At 42.1% G+C, this 12,813-nt stretch overlaps 1 protein-coding gene across 1 annotated transcript; it reads left to right on the top strand.

Annotated features, from left to right (window-relative positions):
* Window positions 1-1,345: 1,345 nt before the first annotated feature.
* Window positions 1,346-11,071, top strand: NFKBIZ (NFKB inhibitor zeta). Its single transcript, XM_039511220.1, has 12 exons — window positions 1,346-1,649; window positions 3,831-3,970; window positions 5,001-5,037; window positions 5,160-5,263; window positions 5,377-6,131; window positions 6,515-6,620; window positions 6,919-7,065; window positions 7,461-7,524; window positions 8,133-8,302; window positions 9,021-9,131; window positions 9,253-9,420; window positions 10,533-11,071. Exons 1-12 carry the CDS (start codon window positions 1,412-1,414, stop codon window positions 10,584-10,586), a joined length of 2,094 nt encoding a protein of 697 aa, XP_039367154.1. The 5' UTR covers window positions 1,346-1,411; the 3' UTR covers window positions 10,587-11,071.
* The last annotated feature ends 1,742 nt before the right edge of the window (window positions 11,072-12,813 follow it).

Here is a 12,813-nt window from a genome sequence, read left to right as displayed (position 1 = left end):
TTGCAACAATAGTTTAAACAAAACACCCAACCACACCTAACCACTAAAGAACTAGGTAACACTCCATTACTATGTACAATATTGAGCTTTTGGTGTAGGGCAGCTGTAGATAAGTAAAGTCTGATCAGTCTGAACAGTTCTCAGAAAACTACTTTAGGGAGTCATTCATCAGTTACCAAGTGTGCAAAGAGTATTTTGGGGTGAAAGGATCTCACACATCTTTGTAGTAAAGTCATGTCTATGCTATGGGGACTATAGGGACATAGCTGCCGCATTGTAGAAGCAGCCTATGGAAACAGGCTTTTCCATTGCTGTAGGAACATTACCTCCCTGAGTATGGTAACTAGGTCAAGCAAAGCATCCTTCCATTGAACAAGCTGTGTCTACACAGGGAGTTAGATTGACATAGCTACAGCCTTCAAGTGTGTGGATTTTTCACATCTCTAAGCACAATAGCTATGTTGACCTAAAGATTAAGTGTTGAGTAGACCTAAGAAATAGTGACAATAGCTACTTGCTATCAGTGCAGCATTACTGAGTGTGCTGTTGAATTGTACATGGTTTGGAAAGGGATAAAAATCATTTTACCGCATCTATAAAATTTATGACCTGATTTTGCAAAAGTAAGGCCTGCTGTAGTCAACAAGAATGCTCACACATGATAAGACTGCTGGTGGAAATATGTGAATTTTAAGCTCTCTTTGACTACTGTGTTTCTGACATTGGTGTGAAAAGTTTGGATGGTAGCTGCTTTTGTTTCGTAGCTTACCATGAAAATATTTCTACAGTTGGTTAGATTTGAGTGTATAGATTAAATACATAGTTCATTCCAAACAACCCTCCTCTTCCACCTGATATCGAAAAGAAAATCTGGGTAATGAAAAGTAATTCCTCTTCCTCCTGCCCCAGTTTGTTTATGTATCGTTATGTGGTCCCCAATGCCATGTCAGCTGGTCAAAAGTCGAAGTTCCCCCAAGCCAATGACTCATTGGGTTGGTGCGGTTGCGCTTAGCGGTCCACAGGCGAGGGACGTGGCTCTGTCCCTCTCTGACTGTCTCCACCCCGCACGAAAGGTCCCGGAGAGGGACAAACACTTGCAGTAGGGGCGGGGGGTTGTGCTGCCTCGGGTTAATGATTCACCGGGCCGGCCGCGCTAAGCAAGCGGCGCCAGCGGGGTGTTGCCCAATCCCGGGCATTTACTGGCACTCCCGCCCTCGGCAGCGCATCACGCCGGGCCGCGGCCAATGGCCGGGCCGCCTGCTGCTTCCCCGCGGCCCGCTCCCCGCCGGGGCGGGGCCGCTATTAGAGCCGCGGCCGCCCCCTCCGCCTCCCACTTCTCAGCGCCCTGGCTCAGCCCGCGGTGGCTGCTGCTGCTGCTTCCCGCCAGTCTCCCCGGCCCGCCCCGAGGACTATGATCGTGGACAGCAACCGGGAGGCGCCGGCCGACGGCGACTCCGGCTCCGTGAGCAGCCCCCTCAACCTGGCCTATTTCTATAGCGCCTCCCCCTACTCCAGCGATGGCAGCTGCTCGCCCGCTCACTCCACCCCGGGGTCGCCCGGCTCCGACTCCGACCTGTCCGTCAGCAGCAGCGGCGGCGGCGGCGGCCGGAGGAGGGACTCCCTGGAGGGCGTCCGCCAAGCCCTGCAAGGTAGGCGCCAGCCGGGCCCCGCAGCCGGGCCGGGGGGGGAGAGGCGCTCCCCGCTGGGGTGTGTGTTAGCCGCCGGCGCTGCGAGCCCGGGTATTTAGCGCCAGCCCACAAAGCCGAGCCTCTGCCTTCGCCCTGGCACTGCAGGGGCACGTCCGCAGTCAGCCGAGCCCGCTGCGGGGCACCCCGCGCCGTGCCGCCCTGCTCCGCCCCAGGGGCGGCTGCGTTGCAAGGGGGCTGTATTGGCCACACGGCTGGGTTGATCTTCCGAGGGGAAAAGTGCCGCTTCAGAGTCACCCGTGCAACGACCTCCCAGGCGTCTGCTGCGGCTTATTGCCTCTTCTGATGAAAGAGGCTCATGCTTAAAATCCCTTGTGTTTATACAGCACCTAGATCCTAAAGACGTAAGAAGTTGTGATGGGTAGAAGATCACATGTAGTAGTCGCAAGTGCGGCCGTGTGCTGTTGTTGCCTTTTTCCTTCGCTGCCCCTTAATAATTTTTAAATTTGATAGTGAAGTGAGGAGGGGAAGGGGTGTGGTACAACCACTGTGTAAAGCAAGTTGGTTTCAACAAAGGATACTTTGAAAACGAATGTCTGCGAAGTCATAACTGTTTGAGGATTGAAAATAGGCTAGGAAGAAAGTGCTTTAGAAAAACTGTCATTTTGAAACCAACCTTCAAATGGGAGAAGAAACTACCAGTATATTTTGCACTGGATGATTCATCCTCTAGTCTAGTGCATCTTTTATAGGACAAAATCCTGTGAGCTCAGCAGAGCACCCTCAACAGCCTTTTCTCAGTAGGTGGGGAGGGCACTTGGCACTTCATAGTAGGTGCTCAGCACCTTGGAGGATGAGGCCCGTAGGGCCAGACTCTAATACCCTTTACTCATGGTAAGTAGCACCGTACTCCACAAGTAATCCCATTGATTTAAGTGGAATTCTGCATCTGGAGTAAGGGTATCAAAAGCTAGCTTGTGTGCATGTCGCTGTATGTTGTGGGATGTCAGTACAATCTGGAAACAGCCTTTTATGTACAGTGGTTTGTTTAAAAAAAGTCATTGGAAATGTTTGCTCCTCCATTTTAATTTGCATTATGTCCTTCTTCCCCAAATAATCTTAAACACCCCCCCCCCCCGTTTGATTTGGATCTGGTTGGATTTATCTTTCATAAGATTTTTGTTTGTTGAAAACATTAACCATATAAGCACAATCTTAATAATCTTGTTTATACTGTCTTCTTAAAAACAACACATCTTCTTTGTGGATAGGAATGACCTATCAGCCTCTCTTTCCACTTCATACCTCCACTCAAAGGCCCTGCTTCTGGCCAAGGAAAACTGGGCCTCTTGGACTGTTTGCTGGGATGAGGTGCTTTGAAGACCATAGGTCTTTGAAGACTCCTACTTGACATCAGTGGTCTTTGACTCAAGCCCTTTATTTCCTCTTTCCCAGACAGAAATCCCAGTACCTGCTGGCCAGGGAAATTTGGAACCTGAACTCTAATCTCCAGTTAAGACTTCAGTATAGGGATTTTTTCTATACTAGACTCCGTACTTTCCTTATCAGGTCACATAACTTCCTTTTGCAAGTGGAATGCCTTAGGTCATCATTTCCTGTCTTCCACTTCTGTTTTTGTAGCTTCAAAACTGATTTAATTTGAAAGAGGATGTGAGACAGAAGAGGTCAGGCCGGGAGTGTCACAGTTGTATTGTACTTCTAATAAAGCAAGTTTTCTTTCTTAAAGCTGCACTTTCAGTCACTATGGAGATAACAAACACAAGTAATTCTGAAAATTATTATACAAACCCCTGTAGCATTTTGACATCTAATTTTTTTATATGTAATAGATTGTGGCAGGGGACAGTTTATGAGTGGGGTCCTTTTCTGTGACTGGCGCTTCTAGCCACTATGATGCTGATGTGTTAAGTTTTTTCCAGCTTGTTAACCAATGAGAGTTGGGGGTTTGGAAGACTCCAGAGGAATAAAAATCATACAGGTTATATTCTTCTGAAACACTGGCTGGCAATGTTCTGTGCAATATATTTTTATGTCAAAGGACTGTCTGCATTTTCAGTTGAAAGCAGAGTTTGAAGTTATTTTCCACAGTTGTTTCTTGATTTGCCTCCTTGGATCAGGATTGTGCTGATGCATTAATTTTGTTTTTGTTTTGTTTCTCAACAGCTGAACACCACATGGGGGGAGGAAAGCAGCACAGAGGACCTTTCCAAGGGGTTCGTGTGAAAAATTCAGTGAAGGAGCTCCTATTGCACATTAGAAGCAACAAACAGATGTCCTCAGGCCATGTTGCCGATGAATTCAAGGTAATTCAGTATTTTTGATAGTATGGGTCAAATTCAGCTCTGGCGTAAGTGAGTTCAGCTCTGAATGAAGAGATGCACCACCTGATAACACTAAAACCAAATTTGGCTCCTTGCTGATGTCCATATGAGCAGAGGTATTTTTCTCTCCCAAAATAGGAGGAGGGAAGAAGTTGTGGTTGGGAGGTAATTTGGAAGAAGCCAGCAGGCGGTTTCACTGTGTTTGCTAAAAGAAACACATTTTGAAAGTTTTTTTTGTTTTTTTTGCTTACTAAACTTTATTTTCCAAATGGAGCGCACATGCACACACACTTACATTTGAAACTATGAAAACTCACTGTGCAGTCTGATAGAATTCTGGAAAGGGCTGAGGGGCGTGGCATTCTGAGAAGGGAACTATTATTTAATTGCTCGTCAGAGCTGATGGCCTGCTCAGTGCTGTACAGGACTCAAGAGTGAAGGTGGGTGGGTGGTGTGTTTCCTGAGGAGCCTGCAATCCAATAGACAGAAACAGGAAATGAGTGTTGGGAAGCCCAGAGAGAGGAATATCTGAGAAGGGTGTCTTGATTTTGTTTGTTTGTTTTTCTTGTGGAAAACCCATAAGAGTCTTGAGGAGCGATTCTCTTATGTAAAACCCCTATAGAAGTTAATGGGGATGAAGCTGACAGGTTTCCATGGAATTCTCTCTATGATCCTATGGAATTTAATAGAATGTATAGGTTTTTTGAACAACTGTATCAAATTCTATAGCCTGGATATAATTCTGGTACATTCTATAAGGTGTCTCAAAAAGCTTTATAATTTTCTCTAAAATTCTGTAGAACTCTTTCATAAGAGTAGGCTTAAAAATAAGGATTTTTTTCTTCATCCAATCTGGTGGAGATTAAAAAATGAAAATATGGTCAGGCCATCACCTGTTAGGGCTGCTTTAAGAGATGGGGATAGTTAGTGTTTGCATTTTTTTTTTAATTATTGAAAGAGCTCCTTTTAAATTGGTTTTGGCTTTTTAAAAATATACTTATTTTCTACATAGGCACAAGCAGGATTGATGAACTACGAACAGTTTACAGGTACAAGTATTCTTACTTTTGTATGCCTCTGTGCAATACCTGTATAAATATTTTAGAATATTTGCAAAGTAGATTGCAAGAGTAACCTAAAAACTGATTGTAAATGCATTTTCTCTGAACAGAGTTGAAGAACATACTCGCTCACAGTGGTAAAAGAAAGGCTCACGAGTCCCTCTGTGATGGACCCAGTTACAAAAGACCAGCTACTTTCCATTCTCACCTCTTGGTAAATATTTCTATAATATTGAACATTAAATTATTTTTCCACTTAGTTTGTGTAATAGGAAATGGTCAGCTAAATACATTTTTCCTCTTTTTTTGTTTTTAATTTTTCTCCAGACACCACCACAAACACCAACCTCTATGGATAACATGGAAGAAGCCCATAAAAATGAACCAAAACATAACGGTTCTGACATGCTTCAAAACATTATAAATATTAAGAATGAGTCAAATCCTGTTTCTCTGAACACAGTGCAGGTCAGCTGGCTGCACAGCATATCTAACCATAACTCACCAGGGGAACGATATCAGGATATCCAAGGGGCACAGGCTTTTTCCCCTTCTGAGAAGTACCAAGCCTTCCAAGCCAATAGTCCCCAACAAATGCTGGATCCACCCCAGAATTACCAGTTTTCTTCCTCACAGACTCAGGATTTGCCACAGAAATATACTCGAGATTCATTACTGGAATACAGGCCATTTTCTGGCAATGACCAGTCCCCTACCTACCAACAGAATGTCTTTGAAAGCCACGAACTGCCGTATTGCCCAGGCCAAAGTTTCGCATCTCTCTTGAATGAATCTGAACACTCAGAGAATATACTCCAGCCTCTAGCCACTGCCCATCAGCAGTCTGATGTCAATGCCCCTGCTCAGAATTTCGGCCTAGTGCAAAATAACAGCTGTAGTACACTCGATGGACACAATTCATCTCTGGCTGCTCTGAATGTCTCTCTACAACACCAAGGTATTGTCAGAAACACGACACAGCTGGGCAAGTCATTCTTTCAGTGGCAAGTGGAACAGGAAGAGAACAAACTGGCCAACATCTCTCAAGAGCAGATCCTTGCAAAAGACTCAGATGGGGACACGTGAGTATTGTTTATTTTACCACTGCTAAATTAGAAGTGTGTGGATTGTTTATGCTTGTTTGTCTGTGGATTGTTGGGTTGGAATGGGATTCCTTTCACGTATTAGCAGTGGGTGCATGTTGAGAATGTGTGATGGCTTCTCCTTTCAAATAAAGGTGGTACAGTAATATTGCCGGTACCCAGTATTCCATATGATTTTCACTGTTGTAGAGTCTGATGTAGACCAGTGCTTAGGTGAATTAAAACAAAAGCACAAATTGCATGCCATCATTGGATGTGGAACGCTTGCAGCATGTATATCCTGCACTTATATTTCTCTAATGGTACGTCCCCCATTTGCACAGTTAAATTGTAACTCTCTGTATTTGTGCCCCTCCCTGCAGGTTCCTTCACATTGCTGTTGCCCAGGGCCGACGGGCTCTTTCCTATGTTCTTGCTAGAAAGATGGCTGCTCTGCACATGTTGGATATTAAAGAACACAATGGCCAGGTGAGGTTCTCTATGTCCCAGCCTCTCCAAAGGGTTTACATTTCCAAACCCTAAGCCAAGTGTGGTGGAATGCTTGTTAATATTAAACCTGAGGTTGAGCCTGCATGCCACCTTGGGCTGTCAAACAGTGGATTCCCCAGAACCAGTAAGATTATGTTCTTCGAGTTGTTTGTCCAAGCTTCCCAGTGTCCATAAGCATTGTTTTATTAATAGCTTTGTAGTGGGGATATTTTTAGTCCCCATTTCCTGGTAGATAACAGCTGACTAATATGTTATCTTTGTTTCTCAATATTTGCAGAGTGCCTTTCAGGTGGCCGTGGCTGCCAATCAGCATCTTATTGTCCAGGACCTGGTTAGCCTGGGGGCCCAAGTGAACACCACAGACTGCTGGGGTAGAACGCCATTGCATGTTTGTGCTGAGAAGGGGCATTCCCAAGTCCTTCAGGTAAGAGTCAGAAAGGCTGTAAAGCTTTTCCCTTTGCCTTCCTCCCTATCCCTAATGGCTTTACATTCTTGTATGACCCTTCCCAGAAGATTCTGAAAACAGTCCTCTGCGTTGCCAGAGTATTATCAACAAGCTTTTATAAATATATCCCTTACACTAATGGCCTAAAACCTGCAGCTTCCTCTAAGATGATCTACAGTGTATTAGGCCATGACTGTAGAATCATGTAGTACCTTTTATTTTATTTTTTAAAAAAGGGAGTATTCTCCTTTAATATTATGATGGTTTCCTTTTTTTCTTCCCAACACACTGTTGTAGCAAGGTGTCATAAATGCTTTAATTACCAGTATATCTTTTGAATTGAACTAATGAGTACTTCATCCCCACTTTTGCAGGCAATCCAGAAGGGAGCCATTGGAAGTAGTCAGTATGTGGCCCTTGAGGCGACAAACTATGATGGTGAGCAGCTGTGTGTGTGTGTGTGTGTGGTTTTTTAAATCCAGAGTTGCTGGGTATTGTTTTGTAGCCACTGACACACATGCTACACTGGGCAAAAAGCAATACAGCTAGGGGCGTCAAATGTTTCTTTCCCACCTGAAGGTAATTGTGATTGGCACATCAGCTAGGTTTTCCTAGTTTCTGTGCAGAACTTACTTTCTTGGATTCTGCACGACTTCCACATTAACTCTGGTGGATAAATGTTTAAAATGTACGTCTATCAAGTTCTAATTTAATAACAATCTAATAACTGATGTGGCTGAGTATCGAGGAAAGAATAAGGAATACAGAGCAAACCATCAATTCAGGTGAAAGCTGTTTAAATTGAAACTTGCTTTGTGAACAGTTTAGTCTAAAGTACATGTTATAACGCAGTCTTCTGAAAATCAGTTCTTCCATTAGTCACCTGCTGACATCAGTTTAACCCCTGACATCACAAACACAGAGCAGCACAAGGACATCTGGTGTTAGTCAGAAAAGTGGAACCACAGAAGGAAGCCCCTTTTGAAACAAGCCGCCTGTCCAGTGGTTCTTTACTGTTTGCTCATTGAATTTTTTTTAATTTTAAGGGTTCACAGCTTTGCACTGTGCAGTGCTGGCCCATAACGCTGTGGTGCACGAACTCCGGAACAGTCAGCCGCCGCACTCTCCTGAAGTCCAGGAGCTTCTGTTGAAAAACAAGAGCCTGGTGGACACCATCAAAGCTCTGATCCAAATGGGAGCCTCTGTCGAAGCAAAAGTAAGAGCAATAATTCCTTAACTGGGGACTGACTGGTCTCGAAAGAACTCTCCAAGTGAAAAGAATCACTTACTACAAATGAAGCAGATTAATAAAAAAAAAAAAAAAGTATCAAAGCACAGTAGGATCTATTTTATGTGATTGGAATAGGAACATTGCACTGTCTGGCCTGAATAAATGTAAACAATACATATTAGGAGAGGGGAGTGACTGCTTAATTTTTAGATGAACTAATTTTTACTGTGTTGGTAATTCTGTTTTATGAAAAGGGAAAGTCATTGGAAGCAGTCTGATATATCCATAATAACTAGGTGCTAGTTTTGCACTGTTCTTGACATTTGAATTTGAGTGAAATGCTGATCTTGTATCCAGTTCAAGTGTGTAGTGGGCCAGTTTGTCAGCTGGTGAAAATTTGGCACATCTCCCTTGCCTTCAGTAGAACTATGCCAATGTTAACATCAGCTGAGGGTCTGGCCCATTGTGTGTTAAATCCAGAATACTTACTTTTAAGAAGAATTAACTCTGCTTTAATTTGGATTAATTTTCAGTGTGTTCATGGAATTACAATACCGGTGGGGTGGGAAAGGCAGGTATTTTTTTCCCCATGAAAATGTTTATTTCCCTTTTTGTTTTAAATGTCCATGTATGTTTGTTCTCTCACAGTGGAACCACCAAATGTCCAGCATGTAATACTGAAAGTTTTTTCTTTTTTGGATAGGATGGTAAAAGTGGTCGCTCTGCTCTGCATTTGGCAGCAGAAGAAGCCAATCTGGAGCTTATTCGTTTCTTTTTGGATCTACCTAACTGCCTGTCTTTCGTTAACGCAAAGGTATGGTATCTTTCTTGAATTCAGCAGTAGAGTAGAATGTTGTATGGTAATGGCATTGTGTGTGCACTGTGGTTCATAAACCTTCCTATCCTTAATAGTGTTACTCTCTCGTCTTCACTAGGCTTATAATGGCAACACAGCACTCCATGTGGCTGCTAGCCTGCAGTATCGGTTGACTCAGTTGGATGCAGTTCGTCTGCTGATGCGAAAGGGAGCTGATCCAAGTGCTAGAAACTTGGAGAATGAGCAACCAGTTCACCTGGTTCCTGATGGCCCTGTAGGAGAACAGGTAAAAAAAAAAAAAAAAAACCTTCAAATTCTTTCAGTCCTTTTCCGGGAATTGCTGGCAACTGATACAAATCAATGATGGTTCCTTAGAAGCCCTCCCTCTCTAGAGGTCCTCTATTAGAGACCTAGCTATCAACACATTTCTGAGTTCTCATTTAAGATGAGATCCTCCCTGTCGTCTTTCCTAAGAGAGCAGAATAGTGTGACCATTCTGCATAGGACAATTGAGTATTCCAATAGCCCTTTCCCCTCATTGCAATGCTCTTCTAATTGCTACATGCTAAATGTAAAGCGTGAAGCAATTAAAAGTTAAGTTGCTTGGGGAGTCACAAAGCTAGTAGCGTAGATAGTGATTGGCTGATCTTAGTTTCAGGAATGGTCTTTGGCTCTTCAGAAACGTGAATTGAATTTTTTTGAGTCTAGCAGTTCAGTTTGCTTATCTCTGAATCACATAGCAGATTTGCTATACCCAATTTGTACAACTCTAGACCCTTCAATACAGTGGGACAGTGGTTTCTGTAGGACCAGGATTTGGCCCAGTCCGATTACCCTGAGCATTCCCTTCAATAATTAAATAGTAATCTTTAAACAAGATATTAAAAATACAGTTTCCTTTAAAATCTAAATTTTTAGGTTCAGGATCATGTGTAGTTTTTTAACATGACAGATGCACAGAATTCTAGAAGGTACTTGTAGCATCAATAGCTTTTTATTGTAGAACCAACATTTAGCTTTTTTTTTTTTTTCTTCTCCCCAGTGTCATAACTTCATAGCACATAAGGCCCAATCTTGTGAACATTGACTAGTTCTTGATTTATTATTTGTATTGTGGTGGCACCTAGAAGCCCCAGCCAGGACTAGGGCCCCACTGTGCTAGATGCTCATAACAAGTAAAAACTTATTATCTAAGCAAGTAAGTAATTCTGACCTCATTGACGGTGGCATAAATCATTTAACTTTAGGGCAAATCACAGAAATGAATGAGCTCAGACTCTAAGCTATTAGCAAGAAAAAGAGATACAGGTTTGGGTTTGTTAGATATTTTTTCTGACTTTAGAATGATTGAGTATGGGAAGGTGCATATTAATCTTTGTCTCTCTCTCTTTTCTTCAGATACGACGTATCCTGAAGGGGAAGGCAGTTCAGCAAAGAGCTTCGCCATATTAAACTCCTTGTGTCTTGGAGTTCAGTACACTCACTGTCAGTTAGGCAGTCCTAATGTATCTGTAAATAGACCATTTGCCCTGTGAAGGCAAATGTGAGTTGTTTCTATGAAACAAAAGTATTTAGTTCACTATCATATAGTGGGTTATGTTAACAATTCAAATTCCTCTGAACAGATGGGAATGTTCCATACTCAGGTGTCTGAATACCTGGATTTAATAGCTGTGGCAAGCTGACTTATTTAAACAGTTTAACTAGTTTTGAGGCAAGGACGATTATATTGAAGGTTTTTTTGTATTTAGATAGGTATGAGATGGCAACAATGTTCAGTTCTTTTTTTAATCACACAAATATTAATTTATGGAGAAAAACTAATATTAATTTTAGGGGCCAACAGAATATTTATATTTCTCAGTGTTTTATGCTGTACTGTATATAAATCAGTAGCATTATCCTGCTATTCAATAGTTCTTTGTAATTGCTTGAAATGAACTAAAAAGAGACAAGTGTTTCAAATGTAGAATTTTGTATTGTGGATTGCACATTGAATTCTAATATTATGCTTGTACAAATAGATGAATTTCATTATGTATGATTGTGGGGGCAAAGAGTACAGTGAAGATGAAGTGTCATGGACACTTGTATACATCAGTCAAAGTTATTAACAGGAAATGAAGTGCCATAACTAAATGACTATAAGCTTGAGCCTACTCCCAATGAAATCCATGGGGACAGTATCAGATCCTTTTTGCATGCACCAGCACAGGACTTTATTTCATCTTAACAGTGGATTATGTGGGAGAAATATCCCTATCTATACAGTGTATATATTTTCATCAACATACTTTAATGAATATAGCCCTGACTCAGGCAAGTACTTAAGCACATATTGCTTAACTCCCTCCCTAGTCAGTGAAATACTTAAATATCAGCTTAAACCCCTCATTGATTTCAATTTAAATACTTTTGCTATGTATTTACCTCTAAAGGAGAATACTTTCAACAGTTAAGTCCTATGTTTTTGTACCTTATAAGCATAGTGGATAGCTAAGTTATATTTGAAGCTAACATTGTTTTGTTTTTTAAGAATAATTCTGACTATTATTGCAAAATGTTTACTAATGATGATGTATAGACATGCTCTGTTGGAAAGAATTTAATGTTTTCCAAAGTGATCCAGTGTGTACAATAATCCAGTTTGTTCTTACTCTCTTTGCTGTAACTGTTCTTGCATCACATGTGATTCTCTTCCATAGCCATGTAACTAACTTGGGATAATCTGATCACATTGTTTGACAAAGTATGTCTTGTAGACAAGTTAATTGGAGAAATCTGGTATCCTCAAATGTAGCTGTGATGCATATCCACTAAATTCTCATGTACAGTTTCAAATAAATCTGTTAATCCAAAAATGTTGGGTTGTGGTGTATTTGTTACAAATAACTTAGTTTTGATGAAATATTTTGACTTCTTCCTGGTACACTCTATTGTTACTACTGGGATCTGGTCTGGGAGGGCTACCCATTTAGCAGGTTGTTTGAACACAATATTGCAATCGTTACATGACCAATCCTTCCTCACATGCAAAGAGCCCTCTCTTCTTCTACATTTATACTCAGAAAGTTGGCTAAGGTGCCAAAGCTTCACTATCTCCTTCCTTGGACCTTTCCTCCTGATACTCCGTCCTTTCTTCCCTATGGTTCATGTAGTCCATTTGGTTCAACAGTTTGATTTGGTTCCACTGGCATCAGTTGTGCCCTCCATAATGAGAAGTTATAGCAGATTTGTCCCAATTATGTCAGGGTGCTGTTTGGGGCAAGATACTCTGCCAGTGCCTTCTTCAGGAACTGGGGCCTCTTAAGGACTACTCCTGCAAGGCAGATGCTTCACTTGATAGGTGGGAGGAGGCCAAGTATCAACCAGTGGAAAAGATAATCTCAAATGGTGATGGAGACTTGAAGCTGGGTAAAATTCACAGCTAGTGTAGGTGGACATACTTCAAAAGTCCATGAAGTTGCATATGGATAAGCCGATGAATTTAGCCTAGAGTCTCCTGGTAACAAGTGTTCGTAGGGGAAGTATGTGTGTCTTGAGAGACTCTGATCTATAGACACACTGAAGTCAAAAGGTGTGTCCACATCTGCTAAGTTTCTCTGCTGATCTCTTGATCTGGGAGAGAAAGATGGTGCTCATTTCTGTGAGGATACTGCTCATATTCTGTCCCACTCCA

The sequence above is a fragment of the Mauremys reevesii genome, linkage group 1 (genome assembly GCF_016161935.1).
Source record: "Mauremys reevesii isolate NIE-2019 linkage group 1, ASM1616193v1, whole genome shotgun sequence".
Lineage (NCBI taxonomy): Eukaryota > Metazoa > Chordata > Testudines > Geoemydidae > Mauremys > Mauremys reevesii.
The sequence above is the reverse complement of the archived record's forward strand: the minus strand, read 5'-3'. Positions and strand labels throughout refer to the sequence as shown.

Excerpts from the sequence above, each read along its gene's own strand:
- NFKBIZ (XM_039511220.1), top strand. The coding sequence starts at position 1,412 with ATGATCGTGGACAGCAACCGGGAGGCGCCGGCCGACGGCGACTCCGGC. Across the intron at positions 1,650-3,830 it reads CGTCCGCCAAGCCCTGCAAG|CTGAACACCACATGGGGGGA; the intron begins GTAGGCGCCAGC and ends GTTTCTCAACAG. Across the intron at positions 7,066-7,460 it reads GGCATTCCCAAGTCCTTCAG|GCAATCCAGAAGGGAGCCAT; the intron begins GTAAGAGTCAGA and ends CCACTTTTGCAG.